General features: G+C 39.1%; 2 protein-coding genes across 2 annotated transcripts in view; both read left to right on the top strand.

The window, feature by feature from the left end:
* The window catches only part of RAD54B (RAD54 homolog B), a 63,428-nt gene that overhangs the window by 16,562 nt on the left and 23,393 nt on the right, over positions 1–23,473 (top strand). The window contains exon 4 of the mRNA XM_086741020.1: positions 22,963–23,163. Coding sequence (XP_086597146.1) covers positions 22,963–23,163 — 201 coding nt within the window. The remainder of the gene's footprint in view (positions 1–22,962; positions 23,164–23,473) is intronic.
* FSBP (fibrinogen silencer binding protein) lies at positions 1,067–8,371 on the top strand. Its single transcript, XM_010118534.2, has 2 exons — positions 1,067–1,847; positions 6,110–8,371. Exons 1-2 carry the CDS (start codon positions 1,477–1,479, stop codon positions 6,633–6,635), a joined length of 897 nt encoding a protein of 298 aa, XP_010116836.2. The 5' UTR covers positions 1,067–1,476; the 3' UTR covers positions 6,636–8,371.

The raw sequence follows: 23,473 nt of genomic DNA, 5'->3' as shown, positions 1-23,473 counted from the left end.
AGTTTGAATTTCTTGCTTTGAATACAGCTTGTGTCTGCTTTGGGTTCCCCCCCCCCTTAGAGCAAACAAGTTTACACCTAGATCTTTATAGCCTTAAGGTATTTCAAACTATAATTAGATTTCTCTTCCCTCCACTCCCCCTTCCAGGCTCCCTTGTTTTCAAGGCTGAACATGTTAAGTTTGCGAAGCTGTTGCCACTCTCTCAAATGGTGTTTGCTTCCACCCTCCGGACTCTGTCGGTCGTGTATGTAATTTTTCAAACTTAGCTTTTGCTTTTTGTATTTGTGAGCACCTTTCCTTCCATCTGCAGGTTTTTCCTGTTCCTCCGATTTGTTGATTTACTTTAGATGACAGAAATTTAAAGCCTTGCGTGCATTTTTATGTGAAGACTTGGCTTGAGGTGCTATGTTTTCAAGCAAACATTAGAGATGCACACACGCAGCGTGCACATCTTGTTATTGAAAATCACATTTTAATCCCGAAAGAATGCCTGGAAGTAGTATTATAAAAGGAGGTTGTTTTCCTGGTGAGTATTATGACAACCCCGGCATCCATGCGCTATATCGCGCTCGGTGAAGCTGTCACCGCTGCCCGCAGCCCGGGCCTTACATCCCGCCCTCGCCCGGTCCCGGCGGGCGGTGACACGGGCGCTGAAGGCTGCCTTGTTTTCGCAGGGCACGCAGCTGCGAGCCGGAGCTGTAATAAAAAAAACCCGATTCCGTGCCGGCGTTTTGTGGGAGGCTCGGCCTCTTTAAGAAGCCCCCGTGTAGGTAGCCGGAGCCGGCTGCCAAGTGCCGGAGAAGCTCAGCTTTACTGCGAGGCCCGCGCCCGGGTGTAACCTAACCGGCTGGAGGAGACACCGCCCCTGATTGACAGCAGGACCAGCATTATGCAAATGGCGCCGGGGAGCGCGGCGGCCGGGGGGCGCTGGCAGGGAGCTCTCGGACGCACGCCGCCCTCCCCTCCCGCTCCCTGTAACGCTCGCCGCGTTTGCCCAAAGAAATTGTTGCTTTTTTTTTTTTTTTTTTTTTTTCGTGGGGGGGACGCGGGTACATGTGAAATCATCTCGAGCGCGGTTTCAGTTTGAGACGCGTGAGAGAGCGAGGGAGATGTGTCAGAGCTTGTTACTCAAGCTAAATTAGGTAATTTTTAGCTGGGTAACGTGCTAATCGTTAAACCTTTATGTTTTTAAATCCTGCGTGTGTCTGGTCTCTTCATACAAAAGTGTATTTTGCTTGTTTCTTCTCGTCTTCTTCAGTTTGAAGCCTTATGTAGGTCAGGCTTGGCTTAAGCAGATTTCCTGAACCTGCGTCAGCTTAAGCTGAAGGAATTTTAATAAACCCTCCCTTGTAGGCGTGGGCCTAAATGAGACTAGCCTAGTTAAGCCTGATCTTTTTCTGTTTGTGAAAAAGAGCTGAGCAGAGCTAGGGACTGCATGGTGGCTTCAGGAACGGCTTCCTTAATTCAAAGATAACAATGGTTGGGAAGGCCAGATCTTCTAATTTTACCTTATCTGAAAAGCTCGATTTGCTAAAACTCGTGAAGCCGTACGTTAAAATTCTCGAGGAACATACCAATAAGCATTCTGTAATAGTGGAAAAAAACAAATGCTGGGATATCATAGCTGATAACTACAATGCCATCGGAGTAGATCGCCCTCCTCGTACTGCACAGGGCCTGCGCACGCTGTACAAGAGGCTCAAAGAATATGCCAAACAGGAGCTATTGCAGCAAAAGGAGACTCACTCAGATTGTAAAAGCAGCATTTCCGAGCCAACCAAGAAAGTTGTGGAGATGATTCCACAGATTTCCAATGTGTGTTTAAGAGACAGGAGCGGTGTTCAAAGGTGAGATGATTCTTTTTATTTTGTTACTGAATGAAAATGATGGCGCCTCCTATCTACTCTGTAACGCTTTGCTTGTGTTCAGGTTCCGAGTTTATCAGAGAAAATCCCCAAATGGGGAGCAATGACAAAATAATATTGCTTTTGTTTTATGGGAAGCTTTATGGTGACTTAGCACTGCATTCATTTTTCTTAGCTCTCTTTCAAAGCCTGTTTCAGAGGCTTTCTCATACTCTGGAAAGTGAGGGTTAAGAGAGAATCAAAGAGAGAGAGTACCTCCAACCTCTACCCCTCCCCTACCTTTTAATAGGCAGATTATTCAAACACTGGCAAAGTGATGGTTATTCTCCTCCATTTAAGGTAATACTGCAGTCATTTTGCAACATATGGAACTATTACCAGTTTATAGAAGATTTTTAATAAAGTTAGTTCACAGAGCTAAGAAACCTTACTCATACACCTTTTTTCTCTCCTTTATTCTGATATTTGCATATTATTAGCTGATCTCAGTCCTTTAAAAAAAAATTGATTTCCCACCCCACAGTGCCTTTGTGAGTGCAAATGTTTTTTTTTTTTTTAAATTACGCTTTTCTTGCGTTGACGGTGGCTCTCTGAAACTGGAGCAAAGCTAATTGCAGTCTAAACTCCAAGCAGTTCTGTATCGTATGTTAGGTAGTTTAAATAGAGAGAGAAACTGAGAAGTACAGCACTAGAAGTTTTCTTTTTTTTTTTGTAGGATTTTTTTTTTTTACTGTTCAGTAAAGTGAGACACACTGTCTAGATTTGAGCCAGACATAATACAGGCAGGCAGCATGCAGGCTTTCTCCCACAGCTGGCTAATGCCCCTCATATCTGACTTGCAACACTCTGCTGGTTCTGTATTGGTCCTTGAGGGATCAGAAAATGCCTGGGTCAGGTTTTGGTTCCTCCAGATACAAAAATTAAGCTAGGGAGGAGGGAAGAAAAAGTCAAGTAACTCCCCAGCAACCCTGAGAAAGCTCTGATTTTTCTTGTTTTCCCAAGCAGATTAATGGGAAGTGAACTTTCCATATTTTAATCAGATATACTAATAGTTGGTGCAGCAGCATAACACTCTAAGAAAAGCTGGCATGCGCACACACGCTGAACTGGATTCATGGTGCCACTGGGTGAACTGAATGGTAACAATTGTCTAAATCCCAACATGCCAGATGCTCTAAAAATATGCTGTTGTGGGTCCTTTGCGTAAAGAAGTCTGAAGCAACTGGGCTGCACTGCTGCTCCTGGTGAATGCCCCTGAAGGAACTGTTCCAAAGAATTCTCTGGAACAAAACAAGGCTTTTAATTGCACTAATAAAGGTTGCAGTGTCTTGACTACCAACTTTTGTAAGGAGGAAAAAAAAATAGTGTGAGAACTTTGGTTGTATATCGGCTTATAAAAAGCACTGATGCCTTTTGCGAATGATTAAGAGCTAATAGTGAATGATTTTTTTGTGAATGATTAAGAGCTCCATAGTTTTTTTTCAGCCCCTTACAGCTCTAGGAACATTGACTTGATTACTGCTTACCCTAAATGGTTCTTCCTAGGAGCAGCCAATACACTGTGTGCTGAAGGAAAAGGATATAATGTAAATTATGTTTTTTTTTTTTTTTTTTCCCTGCCCAAATACATCATTATTCTGTGGTTCTAATTTCAACTCTGAGTTACATTTTACCATAAATTTCAAAACCCTGTATTGGGTTTTAACTTACCAGGATATGGCTTAGGTTTTGTAGGAGGGAAATACAACTTATAATGAATCCAAATTCTTAATCGCACCTTTAAGCAATTTCTAGCTTGCTGTGATTGAACAAAACCTGGTGAATCATGAGTGCCTGCAGGGTTATAAACACCATCCCCCAGTTATGGTAACTGTTGTTTGCCTGTCTTTCAGTCAAGTTGTCAGAAACAACATTAGTAACCACCATACAGGCAGCTCTTTTGTTTCCCAATTCCTTCTTTCTCTCTTTGCTGTCTAATTGTTTTCCTCTTAAGAGACTGACTCTAAGGAAAAAAAAGCCTCATCAGTGTTACCTGAGATTTGGTAATTTTCTAGTTCTGTGTAGATTACACTTTAAGAGATGGATTTTTCACTGTTTGGAGGCTCTAGTCTATGTTAGACTAAATCTTACCTATCTTTCTTCTCTTTAACCTCTCTCACTTTCTTTTTCTCCCCTCTCTCTCTGTTTCCTTTTGTCAGAATGACCTGCTTTTCCTGCTGGTTGTTTCCACTTTTCTCAGGCTAGAAGCTGGCCAGGAGCCAGCAAATAAGAAAGAGGGAAGCTGTATTAGAAGCTGCAGTTGTGGAGAGGGGGAAGCCCAGAATTACAGTCAGCACTGGGGAAAACAAGTGAAAATTTGTGTGCAGGATAATACTTCCAATGCTCAATGACAGGAGTAAAAGGAATGTGAGAAAGAGATATACAGGAAAAGGTGAAGCTTTGTGGCATGAGGAGGGAGTAAGGTGATATAATTGATACTCGATAGGCAGCTCAGGTAACAGTCAATAGAATTAAGATTATCCCAGCATTTTCTTCAGAGGATAAATGAAAGGTCTGTTTTCAATACCTGCTTCAGATGGACTTTTTTGTTTTAATCTTTAGTTAAAATAGTTTGGGTGGTTGACAGGATTAATTTTTGGAAAATATAGTGCTCTGACCCTGTTGAACATTTTTATAATTGAGTATTGAGAAGATTTCATGCTTTTGTTCTAGAAATTGCACTTTCATGTTGATAGATGACAGACTAGATCAGGGTCCTTTGGAAATTACAACCATGATTTCTTATTTCTTTTAAACCAAGAGTTTTGTAGACCATGGGAGATGCAGAAGAGATTATTATGCCACCTTTTGATTAAGGAGTTAGTGCATTTACACGAGAAGTAGGATGTACAAATTAAATTTCTCCTTTGCTTCTGGGAATTTGAACCCACGTCTACTGCTAACCAGGACAGTGTTTCAGTAATCAGATAGTGTTTCTCAATTTGTGGGTTGTAGGACTCACAAGGAGTTTAAAACATGTAAATAAACACCTTCCACCTCCCAATTTCATAGACAGCAACTTAGATTCTCCAGGGTTGGAGAGCATCCGCGAATGTTACATTAATCAATGATCCTTTAGCTGCTAGCAGCAGCTCAATTCTTCGAGGTCTGGGGAGTGTCTCATATCTGCACCCACCAATTACAGGCTCTGTTTTAGACAGTCATGGCCATCATGGTGCACTGTCTTCGGTATTGGTGCCAGGTCAATATGTCCCTGTTCCCATGTTACACTATGACCTTGCCAGTCATGCTGAAAGTATTCTTTGTAGGTTTGTATTGTAAAATAGATCAAAAAGCTGATCTGGCTTAAAAACCATTATCTGAGTAAAGAAGTGATGTGCAGAAGTGTAGTGTTTCAAACACAACTGATGGTAGAGAAGTAGGCAGGAACAACTCGAGCCATTATTATCATCAAAGCCAATGTAATGTCATATCATGATTTGAGGTGTTGCTGACTCAGGGGTTTACACAAAGACAGATGAGTCAAGTGGGCGTTGTAGTTTCGAGAAGAAATGCACAGAACTATAGGCTGTTCTTAATGGAAACATTTCTGTGTCTTCTCTTAAAGCCTCAGAAAAATATTGAGATCACCGATTCAAAGAGAAGGAGCAAGGATTAGCTTGATTCCCTAATCTGCTGGCAGGGTCATCATTTGGGCTCTGGCTTCTTCTCCCAAGGCTCTTGTGTAATTTTATTCAGTGATTGTTTTACATAAAAGAACAAACCAAAAACCAAATACTTGAGTGCATGAATCAGAAAGAGAGAACACATTACAACAGGAGGGGATGAATAAGTTTAGGAGATTGAAATGTTTCTGCCACAGTCCACTCAATCTAAATTTATGCCCTTTAAAAATCACATTGTGTATTATATAAACTCTTTCCTTTGTCACTTGCATCACTTGCTGCTGCTTTGTTTTAATTCTCATTTGTCACTAATAGCCCTTCTTGCTTCTCCAGTGTCAGAAGAAGGACCTACCAGGGTAGTTCTCTGTTGGCTCTACTGTCTGTGTAGCAACAGAATCTGAATAAGACAGGGCTGTATATGTGTGGTGAAAAGGAGGGGCACAGGTGGTGTTCATGTAATGAAGCAGAGTCCCAGGCATAGCTAGCAGAGTAGTATTTCAAATGAAGTTGGTTACTTACAGCTACACCTTTAAAAATAGTTTTTAATGGATTATTTAAATATGATTTTGTGTGTTCTAGTGCTAGTATCGATAAAGAAACAATTGCTGGTACCAGTTCACCACAGACAATGTTGGATCACCATCCCGCGACAGTCATGATGGAGTTGCAATCGGAAGAGGATGTCAAACCTCCTCCTTCTTTGATTATAGACTCACAGCAAAATGAGAGCTTAGAACAAGAGGAAGAACACCAGCTGGTACATATTATGGAAAGGTCTCCTTCAACATCAGTATCTTCAGTTGATATGAGAGTGATGATGTCTCCCTCTCCTGTACCAAGAAGAGATGAGTTTTTTAGGCTTGAGGTTGGAGAACGCTTTAGACCAATGTGTGGGTATGACCCACAGATGTTACAAATGCTGAAAGAAGAGCATCAAATAATATTAGAAAATCAGAGAAAAATAGGTCTTTATGTCCAAGAAAAAAGGGATGGTTTGAAAAGAAAGCAGCAACTGGAAGAAGAACTGTTGAGAACGAAAATCAAAGTAGAGAAGCTGAAGGCAATACGACTACGCTGTGATCTGCCAGAATACAGCAATATCTAAATATTTTATTACTTCTGTCATATTCTTTTAAATACTTAATAATAAATGTTTTTGCCCTAGCAGAATTGTTGCTTATGTTAATGTGGATGGATCAAAATCTGGGCTTGAGAGATGAAAGCATATTTTCCATGTTGTTGTTTATGTACCTTAAAAAGTACCTTGTATGAGTTTGAATGCACCAGTTCTTTTGGTCTGAAGTAGATCAAATCCTGTATATTTAAGTGTTTAGGCTGATAAAAATCCAAAGTTTTAAAATATTTCCACTTATCTCTATTAGAACTGTGATGAGCTAATGGAAATTTAGCTCAGCTCTTTTAAAAAATTTTGATCATATGCATTATTTTTTCAAGTAATTACCTATCCTTTAATATCTTATTGAAGTTACAGGTTAATAAATGTGTATAAAAAGGGGGAATGAAAGGCTATGTTTAAATGTCTTATTCTTTTCAAGTTGGTGAGTCTTACGACAGTGGTGAGATTTTGCTGATATATATGAGCTTGGAAAACAAAATTACTGGATTGTTATATTTTTTTAATGTTCAGTAGATGGTTGAATAATACATCTTTTAAAAAGTTAATACTTTTTATTGTTTCCAGTGGAGGAGTGTTTCCATAGGACATTATCAAAATAGAGACAATGAATGCAACGCTTGGTTTTTAAAACTGCATGCATGTGTAATTTGTATGTACAGTTACCATGATCGTATATTCAGTTGTAGTAATTATACTGGTGATCAACCACAAAAATGTCTAATTCCCTCATTTGCATGCATAATTACTGCAGTGCATGTGCAACCAAGACAGTTGCAGGTGCCTTTGATCAATATCACTACGTCTATAAGCTATTGAAATGAAATAGTTTCTGTATGTAAGTAACGTGTGACTTGAAATCAACAGGCAATTCTTTGTTATTCTGGGTACCTTTTATAAATGCTGTTGTTCTGGTATTTCGATTAGTTTCAAATAAAATGCCCAAAATGAAAAAGAAATGGATTCTTCTGTCTGTCCTAGTGGCAGCCGTTTCCTCTGCAATTAAATCAACATTCTAACTGGAAGAAAAATACCTGGAAAGCATAAGTCCCAGATGATTCATTTCTTCATCATTCTTAGTCTCCTGCCTGTTATGAACAGATCCACAACTGCCTTAGACCTATGGCTCCCTATTCCCTGCAACAGTACTTTCTCCTTCCTCTAACCTTTAGCATAAAAAAAGGGAAATGAAGCACAGCATCAAGGAAAAAGAGAGAACAAAGGAGGTGTAATTTCTCCTGTGCCTCCCATCTCAGAGGGCCCCAACAACAGAAAGAACAAAGGCAATGGGAAGGAGAATATTTCTTCCTGCAGCTGCTTGTAACTGTCGTTCCTGTCACCACTGTTTTCCCAAATTTGCTTCTTTCTCCGTTCCCACAGAACCTCCGCACGCGAGCATAGGGCACTAGTCTGCATCAGCAGACTTCGAATGAGGTAAGCCCCGCACCTCCTTGTCGGTCTTCTGAGTGAATCAGGTTACCTTTGAAGCCACAGGGATAGGTGCTTATTAAAAACTGAGGACTGGAAACATGTAAGTTTAATTGTGGGGCTAGTGGAGCTTAAATAATTGTAGTTAAAATTTTATGATAGTGATATGAGAGAAATAATCTTGACTGTTGGTGCCCAGGATAACTTTAACAGGTTACAGGTGGAAAGAGTAGAGGAAGCAAGTTTTCTGTTTACAAACTGAAGATCGATATTCTTGAACTGAAAATCACAGCATAAAGCCAAGGATTGTACAGTGAAAACAGATGTCATCAGTATGGAGTTCCCCAATACTTTTCCAGTTCCTAGAGAAGGGAGCAACTGTAAGCATTTGTTCTGTTGGGAATTTTTGCATGTGCTGAAAATGATGATGTCTGAATAAGTGGTCTCTGTTTCTGTACAGTCCTTGGCTTTATGCTGTATTTTTCAGTTTAAGGACATTGATCTGTTTTTGTATAGCTGGAAACACTTCAATGAGATACTCACTTCCGTGAGTTTACAAGAGTCAAAGTATTTGCTTTAATAAATAAATAAGGATTTTATTTGTTCTTCTTTACCATCTGAAATATGGCTTCTCAGAAATATGAAACAGCACTGAATTCTCTGCACTTGTCTTAATTTGGAAATACTTGATCATGTACTTTCAGTTGAAAATCAGAATTCTTGTTTCCAGTTGTAAGGAATTAATTTGTTTGTTGTTTCTGCCGTTACATATTATGCAAATAAACAAGTTTTTAATGGTTCAGAAAATAATTTCCATATGGTGCATCATCTTGCAGTGGTTTTGAGTTATAGCTACTCTCACTTTGGCCACCAAAATGCTCTACAGACTTTAGAATATTTTCTGTTGATTCTCCATTCTCCTTGAGCTAGATATGAACAGGTGAACTCCAGGATTTCTGTTGTCATGGTATTTTTATTTTGAGGACTAGAACCAGAGGAATTTCCAGTCTTTGAAAGATTGCAGTCCTTTCTGAACTGAAAGACAAAGTAGATGCAAAAATGGGACTCTGGGTAGAGCAAAGTCTTCCATGTATTCTTGATATTGGAAGGGGAAGGGTGCAAATGAGTAAAGAAATAATAAAGTTCACCAGCCTAGTCAGAACTGTCTCTCTGTAATCAGTGTTCTCCAATGCTGAGTTGCCTTTGTTTCATTTCTTAGTGGAAGGGCTTTCATTCTTATCTGCAGGCAGCACCTATGGTTCAGAGATCTCTCATGCTTCCAGTTTCCTTTGTACTCAGTTATGTTTCTTTTGGGTTTTTTTGGAGGGAGCTTGGGGTGGGGGGAGAAATTTCTTGAGTCCCAAAGTCTCACTTCTTCCTGTACCAATGACGTGATACTTACCTCCTTTCACTATAGAAATATTTCCTCCTTCAGTGACATTCTATTGCTCTGTTGGTGCAAGATGGTCCTAACTACGTATTATACCTCTCCGTGCTGGTGGATCTGCATTTCTTTCTGACCCCACATCTGCTTTACAGTATCAGGTTATCTGTCTGACTCAGACTTCTCACTTCTCAGTGCCTGTTCCTGTTTGTTTTTTTTTTTTGTTTCCCCATGTATTCCTAATGTGGGTACCTGCACCACAGCTGTGGTCAGTCCTTCTGGACCTTGAAGTGCTATGAATTTTTACTGTTCCAGCAAATGATATTTCGTTAACATGTGTGAAAGGGATGGTAGGAAGCCTTTCCCTCCTTCACCCCCATTCTTGTCCTCTTACTCCCTTCATTACATCTGGCAGTGCCATTCCCTGTCTGCATGTTTATAATGTACAGAGTACAAGCAGAGTGGTTTTAGGCAACGACAAATTTCTACCATATGTTCATGTCCTTCTACTAAGATAACTGAAATAAACAGGCTTCAGGAGTGATTTAATTCCCAAAATCTAATAGACTTTTGTTTAGGATTAGAGTAAAAAACTGTGATTACTTTGTGGTAATTGTGAGAGCATCTTGTGTAACTTCATCTATCTGAGTAATTTTCTAATGATCAGTCTATAATTTTGTTGGCTGCTCCCTAATTATCTTGCTTTCTTTGTCCCTCCCCGCTTTCCCCCGTAAGCTTTAGACTCCTTTGGAGTCATCTTGGCTGATGTGCGTGCCTCAGATCAGAATTCTTACCAGGTAAAAATGGTAGGAGAGACATGTATTCCAAGACCAGGAGAGATTACTTATAGCTAATCTTGCTTGTCATACTCATATTTTCTAACATCTTCCACCTCACTCACTTCAATTCCTTTATTTCATTTATATGTCTGCACATTTTCTGACTTGGGATTTTTTCTCCCCATAAAATGAAAATGCATGGACTAGAGCTTGCATATGATCTTCTGTGGGTAAACTTTATGTCCGCTGCATTTTCTACATGCAAAGCCATTAAGTTGCTTATAATTATGAGAGAGTTTTTTCTACATGGGAGGAACAAATGGAGAATTGTGGCACCCAGGCTGGCTGGCTAAGCTGTCTTTTAAAATTTCTCGTATCTTATTTTAAAGTGCTTTATGATGGTTCCATATGAATTTTAACTTGGGTAAATTAATAAAAAGGTTACTCATGCAGATGATAAAGTGCTGTTTTCCTAGCATGTTGATTACTTTCCTATTTTGCATATGAAAATAAAGCGAAGCCATTGAAAAGAATACCTTTTAGCATTTTTTAGGGTTTTAAAATACATGAAATGTAGCTTCTCAGTGTGTGTTTCTAACAAGTCCTGCTTTTATTCTGGTTTTAAATATCCAGGTCTTAAATAATTTGAAAAATATAATTGTCTAGGTCTTAGATTTAAAAAAAAAGTGTACTGTTTACAGTACTTAAAATAAGTCTGTTAGCTGGGTGTATAACACATGACTAAATTTCAGTCATTCTGTGACCTCCGTTGTTTTATCGCTGCTAAAAATGAAAGCGTTCACAGTGATGTTGGCCAAGTTGCCTGTGTAGTGATGGTTGCTCTTAAATGCCATCCAATTAGTCTGGGCAAAGTTTCCTCCATAATGAAGATACAATTTCCCTAAGCTTTGTTGAAGACTAGCTAACAAAATCAGTCTCTGTGAATTCTTTCTTATAAAACCTACAGTTGTTCAGTGCTAAAGTAGTTGAAAACATCATTTGTGATTCGTGTGTAAGAGGGATTGATAAGGGTCAGAGAAGCTAAGGAGGGCTCGGCCGTCTGCAGACATTGGCATTCCCCACCGTCCCTGCCTTTCTTCCGTGCTATGGGATTTCACACTATTTTATTGCGCTAATTACACAGAATGATTTGTTGATGTGTCCAAACATCTCTGAGTGAACGTAATGCCTTGTTTCACTCTGTATTATTCACACAAGAAGAATATAATCTAATTTTAATTGAATATTTAATCAGCAGTTACTTCACATGATTTATGACTTCTATTTGCTGTTTAGCAAAGCTGCAGACTTGAAAAATCTTACTTAATTTTTTGTATTTTTTGTATGCAAATAGAATTTGAAAAAAAATTAATTATTGCCTGGACTTTTCCTGTTGGCTTTCAGTTTTCATCTATATTTAGCGTAATCACAATAATTAGCTAAATTTAACATAAATGTCAGCTAAAAAGTCATTCCTGTGGATTATGGTGCCCTTCCATGCTCAGTTGATGTCAGGACCCCGTTTAGTTAAGGCTCAGTCATTTTTCTTACAGAATTCTGTGTGTCACCCTTTGCTTACTTGGTATGTCTTTGTGTGATCCTTGTCTATATCAATAGTGCTTTCTCAAAAATACCTATTTTTAAAGCTCAGAACTTTCTGCATGCTTGAAATAAGTAAATCAATTTATAAATTACTGATTTTTTTGTTTGTTTGTTTTACTTTAAGAGTGAAACAACAGGACAAGATGTTTATGTGGTTGGGGGATGAGGAGGAGGGGTTTTGGACTGCCGTGGTTCGTTACTACAACATTGTTTGTTTCCTCTGTTGTATCAGATAAAATCTGTTGCAGTAGTCTTGGGTCATATCTGTTATTAATCACTGAAGATGTCATGTGAAAGAAGGTAATTTATTGTAACTCTTCAGCAGTTTGCATATGAATTTTACTTCGCCCACTTGCTGATACGGTTAACAATACCGTTCTGTGAAGTCTAGAAATGTTTGTGAGGCACGTACCGGAAGTACAGAACTACAATTGGATAGGTATAATACGACATATGTCATAATACGACATTCACTTAGAGGTGCATGTGTAAGCCAAAACCCATTATTTTTGACTGGTAAACTCTGCAGATTTCACCCAGGTTATGTTTGCATTCTTTTGCATTGTAAGGAAGTTTTTGAAGGAGGTGGCACATCGTGATGGACTTTCAGGTGACATTGGCAGCATCAACTATCAGTTTGGCCAAACCACTTTATGCTGGGTTACCTCAGCAGGTTACCTCTCAGGCTGTGATGTGTGTGTTCTGGATATGTATTTGTGTTCGTATATGTCTTTTTACAGTAGCTCAGCTTTTTTCTGTGAAACAGATTGAGGGGAGAATACGCTGGTTTGGATGTGTTGAATTTTTATGATCTTCCCTTTGTAGTGTTCTAGTTTCTCTGAGCTTTTGAAAAACTTCTTGAAATTTGGCACGAAGCTGGTCTTTGTCCATGCCTATAAAACCCTGCTCGAGTTTGTCTAATTCATAAGTGATTGTCAAACACAGAATTTGGTCATTTTCGGTACACGTTTGTTATACCTCAGATGTGGTCCCTAATTGAGTTCTTAGGAGATTCTGTCCAACCTGGGCACATTGCACTGTTGAGAGGAGAACAGTGATTTCTCAGCTCCTTACACCTTGAATGAAAGCAATAAAATGTGTCCCTGCTTTTGCTGCTAGCAGGCCAAGTAGCCTCAGTGAGGAAGCCACTTTGTTTAGATCCAGAGAGAGTGATGGATGACAACAGGGATCTCGAGCACAGCTGCTCTTCTTCCAGGGCAGTAAGGATTTCAAAGCTCTTGGCCTATACAGCTGGATAGGTAATGGCTCAGCTCTTCTGCAAAAAGTTCAAGACCAGCAATAGCCTGGAAAATACGGGTTGTAGCTGTGTGACTCAGAGTACTGCATAGTGTGTGCACAGGTGAGGGCTGAAATAAGCTTGCTTAGGTAATTTAGCCATTGTTGTTTGTTATAATAATTTCTGCCAGATAAAATCTGTTCCTTTCTGAAGAAGTTTTGCCGTATAGCTGTATGTGCTAATTTCCTGTAGTTGAGTTTTGAAAAGACACGATTCCTAAATCAACTTCCAAGACAGTACTGAAGATGTTTTTCAATAGTCCAGAAGTTAAATATATTTTGAGAGTTTCAGATACTTTAGCTCTGAAGATACTGCAGGCAGCTGTAAAGATTTTTTTTTTTCAAATGAAATACAGTCAAGACAAATTTGATCTTTTTAAAAAATCTCATCCCTCTCTGATGAGTATGCATGCGTACAGAAAGACGGACACACACACATACATACCCAATAGATATGCATACGGTAAGTTGATAAGAATAGCTGCACATGCTGCAGGGGCTTTCAAGCAACATCAAGGGTCAAAGAAGTCTCTTGGGAAAACAGTAAGTGGACCCAGTCTGCTGATGGAAAGCTACCACATCTCCTTGTCTTCTGGTGTTTCCTTATATAAATGGTCAGTTCAGGACCTAAAATACACAGGGCTCACGCAGAGTAGACTTTGGTAAAGGCATCCTGAATGTACGGCTTCTTCCGTGGAATCATTTTATTAATTTGCTCTGGAATTTACATGCAATTTAAGTTGTATTCAATTTTCTTCCATCAAGAACCAGCAAAGGCAGCACAATAAACATTGCTTACCTCCACGAGGATTAATTTCTCCTCTTCCCTCCTCCCTTATCTTCCCTGTTCCAGTTTTACTTTCCTAGCAAGAATTACAACTAAAGCTCTAGGTTTTTGAGCTTGGGCTGTAAATATTACTTTTCTGCTTGGACTACTGAATGGATTACATTTGTGTACATCAAAGTTATGTAACTTGATTTGGAAAGATTACTTACTCTTTCCCTTTCCAAATATTTAATCAGCCATTCTGCAGGTAATCACTGCTGTGCAACACATGAAAATTCTCAAAAATATGACTCATCCTTTGTATGCCTCTTTCCAGAGTAATGTCATAAATTTTAAACAGCCCTGTTTAAATAATTTAGGATGGGAATATATTATGTTTCATGCTTATGACAGTGAGCATAAGTTTTATTGATTATTTTAAGAAGTCTTTATTATAATCCAGGGAAATCAAAGATGGCCATTAAAAAACACAAACAGTACATTAAAAATGTTTTTCCTTCCAATATGTGCTAAAACAGATGTTAATACAAAGGATATGTAATCTTAATAAATCCCTTTCTGCCTGCTTGCTTTTTGTTACAGATCTAACAGTCTTTGCATTTTAGGAACAGAGATTTTGTACAACACAGAAACAAAGTTTTATTTTTAATAAAAAGCAGTAGAAGTAATAGCAAATGCTTAAGAGAATGCCAAACGATGTATTTTCAAAATACTGCATATGGATTTAGCTGTGTGCCTTCCATTAACATTTAAACACAAAAGGATGCATACTTACATCTCTGCAAGCTGCTTCAAAAATTGACTGCTTTTTGAGATGGCTACAATTAGCCTGTGGTTGTGTATTAGTCTAATAACTATTTCTTAGTAATTTGGATTTTTTTATAATTTAGATATTTGGAATTTTTTTCATTTATATCCCATTTAGACTATTATTTATTGCAATAACAATCAATATTTACAGAACCCAAGTATAGATGTTGCTTTCTGACATGACTTTTGCATTAATTTTTTGAATTAAAAGAGCTTTTACTTGACAAATTAATCAATACAACTTTTGGGGTGGATTAAGAAGTGTAGTAAATGGTCAACTTGGATGACATTTGACTGCTTCCAATGTTTTACTGAGCTGATCTGGCTCACTGCACTGAATGATGCCTGCAGCCTTTCAGAATTCTCAAAGATGCTGCTTTTTCCTTTGATAATAGGACTTGCACATCTACTTCTGTTGACTTGACAGATGCTTTCAGCTTAGGTCATTAAATTTTTACAGTGGAAGCTGGAGTCAGTTGGATTCTTACACAGCTGAGATGTTTAGGAAGACTAGTTTTCTACCATGGAGCTGTAATTTTGAAAGTATATGCTTTCTATCCACCCTTCTCTGCAGTTGATATCCTTAAGAGGTAAATGTTTCATTAAATGGTGATGAGAGGACTGTTCTTACTTGTTCAAAATAAGTACATCTATCATCTCTGTTATTGTATATAGAAAGTTCCCATTGAAAGGAAAATAAAGGTTACAAACTCAAGTGCCCAAAAACTTGCAAATGTGCACAACTTGAGTCCAGCCTTCTCATGCTGTTGGGTACAGTCGTTAATTACATGATTACGGATTATATTTCTGTAGGGTTCCTTGCCAATTTCAGTTCACACAATGGACTGTGTCCACTTAGTGAGCCACTGTGCAGTATTTTCTTTCCACCTCTTTGTTCATGTGTAGACTTATGCCTTGTTTTCAGCACAGTATTCAAACTATTTTGAATTAATTAGCTAGTTTTTTTTTCTTCTCTGGTGCTCATCATGATAGAATCTGAGTGCTTCATGGATGTAATTAGGTTTCGCAACATCCTTGTGAGATAAGAGGTTGGTATAATCTCCACTTTCTAGGAGATAATGCAGGAGCTGAGGCTCAGAGAGAATAAAAACAAAAAGCCCCATTATTACTGAAGATGCAGACCAAATCAGCTAGGACTGCATTATCTCAGTGCTTTAGTGTACCATACAGTTAATCTTTCCAAACCACCACAACTTCCATTTTCACCCATGAGTGTTCATTATTACTACAAATGAGACTGAATCACAAGTCAGGCGCTCAGAGAACCGTTTACTGCTGAGAAGTTGGGGTTAAATGACTTTCCTTACACCACAGGGGAACTCTAGAAGACATACAAGTAAAATCCCAGTCTCTAAGGCACTATTCAGCTTATCTAACCACAAGAGTGGACTTTCTGTCCTTGCAGTCTCGGCCTCCTTCATCACACACCTTTTGCAGTTTGCGACAAAGCAGCTGAGGGATTGTGTAGGCAGCAGCCGCCTCTTTTTTCCTGGCACTGCTGAGCAGTTCAGTTCTCTGCACTGTATAAGCAATAGGTCCTGCAGCAATGTAGTGCAGCATGTTTTCTGTAAAGACTGCATCATTAATGCGTATGCACAATGGAGCAGATCAGGTCACTGGAACAGTCTTATTTTTGACATCTCCAAGTTTTGCTCGACTTCACAGTCTTAAAACTATTCACTTAGTGGAAACTGGTGTTTGGGGAATGGGGTGGGAGTGTGATGTAGTTTTGTACCACGAGGTTGCAGATGTTAATCTTTTGGCTTTTAGAGCAAATTAACATTTCTGAACAGATTATTCCATATAATTTGATGTTAGACGTTTCATCTATATTAGGCAAGATTGAAACTCTTATCTTTACCCTTTGGGATAATAAAGTGAGTGACTGCATTAGGAAGTAATGAATTCAGTGTAGACCATTAGTATAGTGGCATGTACTGTTTTGCCCGGTGACATTTGCACATGTTTGCTGACAGCAAAGAAACTGAAATACTGAAAATTTTTCAGGTTGAAGAGCAGGAAGTACCAAAGGGACTTGGGCTAAAATGATATGATGATCCAAGCTTTAGCTCCTGCTTTGCCTTCACTGACTTGTCCACTAGAAATTATTTGCCTGATTCCGAGTCTTCCACCAGTCCTAAACTCAGAATTTATTTGGGTTTGTCTTGCAGGGTATGATCAGTCAAATGGATTCAAGTCAAAAGCTTAATTGCCTTCATCTCTTATGTTGCACCTAAATCTCCCCTCCCTTTCCTCCCCCAGCCCTACCCACATGGAGAGCAGCTGCTGAATCCCGTTCTGTAGAATTACATGGAACAGCTTAACAATTATAGTAGTTTTATGTCGACTACCTTGGTAGTCTTAAAATTTGAATTAGGGAAAAGGTGAAACTAGAAGGATGGGGAAAGAGGAGTGGGCCCTATTTACCAGGAGGTTGGGTTGCTCTGAGTGCCCTTCTGTACATCTTTTATGTTGCAATGCCGTGTTGTCATTAGCTGGTTTCTTCGACTGTCACTTTTCACTTTATTTTCCCTGTCTAATCAGCTCCTGTTCTCATTTCTTCCTCCCAAGTCTTCCTTTGATTTTCCTTGATGGCTTCCAGCCATATGTTTTTTAGTGAACCTTGAATTTTGAGGGACACGGATGAAGGGTAGTTGCCTCAGTTCCTACTCCTAAAATCCCAGCTCTCTCTGCTGTTTGACTCTTACAATAGACACCAGTCCCAGTCTACCCCAGTTATTTTCCACATCACTCCTTCTACAATAATCTCTTGTCTTCCTACTCTTTTTACTCCCTCCTTTATTTCTAGCCTTTCCCTGGGGTGCTCTGATTCCAGCTTTGACTTACAGTCTTTACCCAGTTGTCAGTTTTCTGCTGGTTTACCATCAGCCTTCCTTTCCAATGGTAGTCTTTCTTTTCAGGCTTCTACTCCCAAATTGCTCTTCCTTCTATCTGGTCCTTGTCCCCTCTGCCATCTTTCCCTGGTTGGTGTCAGGAGGGGACATGATGTCTCCGAAGGAGAGGGACCAGGAGAAATTCCCTGCTGGCGTGCTTGGAAGATACCCAACTTTGGTCTGGACGGTGAGAGCTGTGACTACAGAGAAGGCTGTTCTCACCCTCAGTTAGAGCATGTCCAGTGTGTAATCCTCAGGAAATTAAGCTGCAGAGAATGTGCAAGCTGCATTTATTTCCAAGAGCTTTTAGCTTTCAGGAATGGAAAAAGTTTTACCCCAGCCAAAAGAAAAAAGAAGCGTGATCTTCTCCACAGATTTTAAGATCCTTCTCCAGAGTATTGAGTTATTAGAGCTTCTACAAGGAATAATAGTTTATTGTGACTAAAATGGCATTAATCTGTGATTTTTGTTCTCATAAACAGTGATGTTTCTTTCACTGAAAATTTTTATGGTCTCTGTGCATGTGTGTGAATATGTGTGCTTAAACTGAGACAGCTAGCATGGAAGGCGTCATATGGACTGATGAAGGCCTGGCAAAGTTATCAGCTATGTAAAATAAGATCTACTAGTGGAGATCCCCATAGTAATGCACATTCAGCAATCTACAGGCTAGTTTGGTTGGAGTTTCAGATGAAAGATATGTATGTAAAGTGACTTTGACACAGATGTTTAAAAATATTAAAATATTTTTATCATTTGCATTTTTGCTTAAAAAGAATTTGAATTTAAAACAATGATGTGTTTTTCAAAGAAGGTATTCCTGCTTGAAATATCCGTCTTTAGGTGAGTTTGCTAACAATGCTGATATGTATGACATGAAGTACACACACATTTTGTGTTTGAAAGAGGGGTACAATGCACTAGATTGTAATTGAGCGGCTCTGAGATGTAATCCCAGCTGTCAGTGATTCCTGTGGTTTTAGGGCAAGTCAGCTCAACTCTTGCTGGTTGCACTCCGCATAAAAGTCTCATAGAAGTGCTGTGTGAAGTTATTACATATTTTTCCATCTTTGAAGGCACACTAATACATACTTACATGTTAGCTTAGTATTAAGTTGAAGGATGATGCTATCTCTTTCTCATATTTCTTTAAATTTTCCTGGAATACCTTAGGACTGTTTAACATACAGATCTTTCACATGGAACAAGACATTTAGCTGCTATGTAAACACCTGTTCTCTAAATGTTATGAATTAATTTGATGAAGAAACTTTTTGATTACTTCCTCTACTCAGAAGACGGAGATGACACTGGCTCTGCAGAGCATATTGGTGGTACACGTGCAGGGCGGCTGCGGAGTTTTGGCTGTGATGCCCAAATTCCCTTTTACCTCAGTCCAGATTTTTTTTCTCTGCCTCCCTCTCTTTTTAAATTATTCTTTAGCGCTGGAGAGCACAACTTGAATCAAAGTTGTTTTCTTTAAATTGTATGTTTTGCATTACGACTGTATTTTTTAATTAGAAGATTCAGAGCGGTTGAGGGAAAACTCATCGTTCCATACATGCTTACAATGGAAGTTCAGGTATGGAGTTGTTGGGTAATTTGACAGGTCCCATGGTTTCAAAGTCACCCCAACCTAACAGTAGCAGCCAGGAAAAAAAAAAGGAAAAAAGGAGCGGCCTCCCAGTCCTTGTTCCACATCGCACATACCCTTTCCCTGTATTGACTGTAGATGCTGATGGGATTCATTGAGCTGGCTTGCCTGCGGCTGGTGAATGAGAAGCAGAGAGGGAAAGGGAAGGAAAGGTGAGCTTGTGGGCTTTGGCAGCAGCCTGCTGGATGGGGTTGGATGGGGTTAAGCCATCCATTAAACCAGACCTCAGGCTGAGGTGTCTAGTGCCCTGCTCACTGGAGCATGCTGCTCTCCTTATGGTAAGGCGTACTGACAGTGCTGCAAGCTACCGTGTATAGTTACTGAAAATGCCCTTTTGAGTTACCTTTTGTGGTCTTTCATAATGCAGCTGCTTGCTTGGTGCATTGAGAGTAACCTAACACACTTAATAGAAGCATTTTCTCTAAATCCTGCTCCTCAGAAACTGGTTAAACTAGTTTGCCACTGGAATGCTCCCCGTCCCCTCTCCTGGATCCTGTCCCACTTTCTGTAAATCATCACCTTCCTGAGACTGCTGAAACTTTTCCTCATATCGACTAGGCTGTGGTTTATATCTTGACACTTAAGCCCTTGCTTTCTTAACTAGAGAGAGAAAGCTTTTTTATTTGTGGCAGCTTTTCAAATCCTTACTAGCCATTTCTAAAGTTCCCACGCCCTTCATTCCGGGAGGAAGGACATGCCACTTGCTGGAGTTTCTTCGTGGTTAAGAAAACCGCACTCCCAGGCTGAGTGGTTTGCTGTTTGGGAGAGAAATGACTGGGCATGATTTCCTGATCTTTCTCATACTGTGGTGTACACATAGTTCCTGTTACTTATTACTTTCAATCCAAACTGATTAACAGCAGAGCTCAGAATTTACAATTGCAGTTTATCTTCCAGGGTCTCGGCAAACCCAGCTCTCTTTAAGATATTGTCTACGGTCAGTGAGCAGCAAGGGTTTTGCTGTTGAAACCGTTGCTCTCTGTACCCTGAATCAGTCGCTGAACTTAGTCCCTGTGCATAATGTACCAGTCTCATTTCAATTCCTGAAAAGTTCCTGACACTGTATTTATTGAATCTGGATATTCTGCTATTGCACTGGAATAAATCTTTGAAGTTAAATAGGTGTGGTGCTGAATACAAACAAAAATGATAGGTTAAAAAGAAGGTTGAATGCAAGTACCTAATCAGCATTGTTGGTGAACAGGTTTAGCTTTTCTATTCAAGGGAATTCTATGGAAGATAATTTTGAGAGGATGTAATTATTTTTACGTAAAAATGTTTACTTTTTAAAAAAAATAAAAATACCTATACACTTTTATCTGAAACTATACTGTAGTTATAGGTAAAAGGAGAATATGTAGCATAGAAACAAATTGTTACGGGATATTTTTATAAACAGCAATTATGAGAATTCAGGAGACAAATTGAGGGAAGAAATCTGAGCGTTGCAGAGTGTTATTTTTCACTTTTCCTGTAGGAATGTGGTATTGTAGTAATGTATGGATATTGGTGTGCAGTTTGCTTCTCATTGGAGGCGGGTTGCTTTGGAAATCCTTTGCAGCAGAAGTCACTCTTACAAAATGCTAGCGGTTTCCAGCTCTGTTTCTAAGTTATTGGTTTTCTTATTATTTTAAATGAAGTTGGGATAAAAAGAGTTTGAAGAATTGTTGTTGACCTGGAAGTTAATCTACTGGTGATTCAGATAAAACCACACAGGACTCCCTGAGTAAAAGAGCAATGACCATAAAACAGATCTTAGCAGTCAGCAAACTCACGTGGGAGGTCAGTGGAGGTGACAAGGAGGTGGCCATTTGTTTATGGATGGCGATCCTTCAAGAGAGAAGAAGAAAGTTCTGCAATGAAATCTCCAGTTCTTGCAGTTACTTAAAATCTTAAGACAAGGAAAGAAGTTGCTGATTAAACTAAGAGAATCAGTTTTAAAAGCAATGAGGAAGCAATCTTGTATTGTTGAATCAGTTTACAATTAGAAACTCAATATAGAATCAAATTAGTCTTTTGTATTTTTAGCAACGTACAGGTTTTCTCTCTTCCTCACCCCCCCTTTACTCCTCTAAATCTTACCACCTGCAGTTACTGAAGATCCAATAGAGCCCTTGTACGTTTTTGCAAAACTGCAAAGATTTATTATTGCTTTCTGGCTCTTTTCCCAGGTTTCATCTACAAAGAATCCCCTACCTTTCAAAAAGAGATGCTCTGTTCTGTTTTCTCATCCTTCTGCGGTGTGCCAGTGTTCAGTAGCTGCTCTGTTGGAGATGGGGGCATCTGTCGCATGAAACACTACAGATGTTTACTAAATCCCTGAAGAAACTTCCACCTATGGAAAAGCCTATCTACGTTAGGCACTGTGTTAGCATAGAGTTCTATACAGACAACAAAACTTTTAGAGAGCTCTGGGAAGAAAATTCTATCCAATAAATACAGCATTTTAAATTTAGATACCTTTTTAGTAAATGCTAGTTTGAAAAATTGCACTTGTTTTAGGCAAGTAACTTGTGAGTGTTTTGCAGTTCAAGTATATGTAGACTTGATGTACAAGTGAGAAAGCTGCGTCTTTATTGGACCATTATTGTCAGCAAAAGTTTACTCTTGCCACTTCTCCTTTAAATAGCAGCAGACTTGGAAATTTTGGAAAGGTTAGTCTGTGGCATAAGCACTTTTTGTAAGAGATTTGTATAGTGTTGAGTCCCAGATGGAATCAAAGGAGCAAACGGATTTAAGCCTTTAACCAGCATGCAAGGGTATTTTAATGAAAATTAGTCTGATTCTCCCTTTGAAGCTGTGCATGTGCGGAAAAGGAATGCTACAGATATTCCTTTAGGTAATGCTAGGGACTTATCTACCATTACTTATGTCAGATTGCTAAGTCTTGACAGGAAGTGTTTATTCGTAATCGATAGTGTAATCAACTGCTGTCTGTTCTATTGTGATTTCTTAACCTTATTAACCTAAATATTTCCTATTAATATTTACATCTGTGACACTTATAATTAGGTAACTGCTGACAAATCTAAATCAATCTAAGCCTAGTAGCAACATTTTAGTTGCTGCAAACTCAAGAGATGGTCTGTTTCAAAATTTGCACAATTACTTATTTTTAAAGCATGCAAGGAAAGGAGTTGAAATAATATTTTGCATTATTACAATTATGGTTATTCTGCAACTTAGTAGTAATGACTTCAGCCTTACATCTGTTTACTGGCCTCCTTTGCTCCCTTTCCTCAGCTCTGTGTTCCTGTCCTTGCTTCCACAACATTGCCCAGCACTGTCTCACCAGGACCTTGTTTTAATTTTCTCCTGTGGTCATTTCGCTTTTGTTTTTTTCCAGCCTTTCCTTTTGTTCTTTCTCCACTCTCATCATCTTGTATGTCAAATCAGGAGCTGGCTTACTAATGTACTAAGTAATGTGCTTTTCCTGAAAGTGCATACTTTCTAAAAACAATGTAATGGCTCCTATTTCAGGATGAGTCCTTATGTGCTGTTCTGTCTCAGTCCAAACTTACCATAAGTGGCTCAGGACAGGAACTACACTGCTTTGTTTATATCAGATGAAATGCATAGATTGTCCTTGATTTGTTTGAAATGCAAATGACTGTACACTTTGTCATTTTATTTCCCTTTTAGATGCACTTTATTTGCCAGCATCAGGGACAGCAAAGGAAGAAGCAGCTCAGGAAGAATCTGACTGCCTTATGAAATATTTCAGTGTTGTGTGGTGTAAAGCATCAAAGAAAAAGCACAAGAAGTGGGAAGGCGATGCTGTTCTTATTACAAAAAGGAAGTCAGTAATATTGAAAGATATGGAAGGCAAAGACATTGGAAGAGGTACTGTAGATTTGCATGCTTGTGTAAGTGAGCTTAAAATTACTGCGCTTTGAATAACAGAGACACAGCTCTTTAGATGGAGTTCTCCATAGCAATGTCAACCACAGGATGAAAAAACAGGTTTTTTGGAGGGAGCAAAGGGGAGATTGCAAGAAAGTTTTATCTTTCGTACATGTAAGGCAAATGCATGGGGAAGGCTGGGGCAGGCTGAATAACATTATTCACAGAAACACCAAATGCTAGTCCAAGGAGGGGATCTGGAAGTGAACAGCTGTACTAATTCAGCAGAGATGTCAAATGAGGGATGAGT

The sequence above is a fragment of the Chlamydotis macqueenii genome, chromosome 2 (genome assembly GCF_036417535.1).
Source record: "Chlamydotis macqueenii isolate bChlMac1 chromosome 2, bChlMac1.mat, whole genome shotgun sequence".
Taxonomy (NCBI): domain Eukaryota; kingdom Metazoa; phylum Chordata; class Aves; order Otidiformes; family Otididae; genus Chlamydotis; species Chlamydotis macqueenii.
The sequence above is the reverse complement of the archived record's forward strand: the minus strand, read 5'-3'. Positions and strand labels throughout refer to the sequence as shown.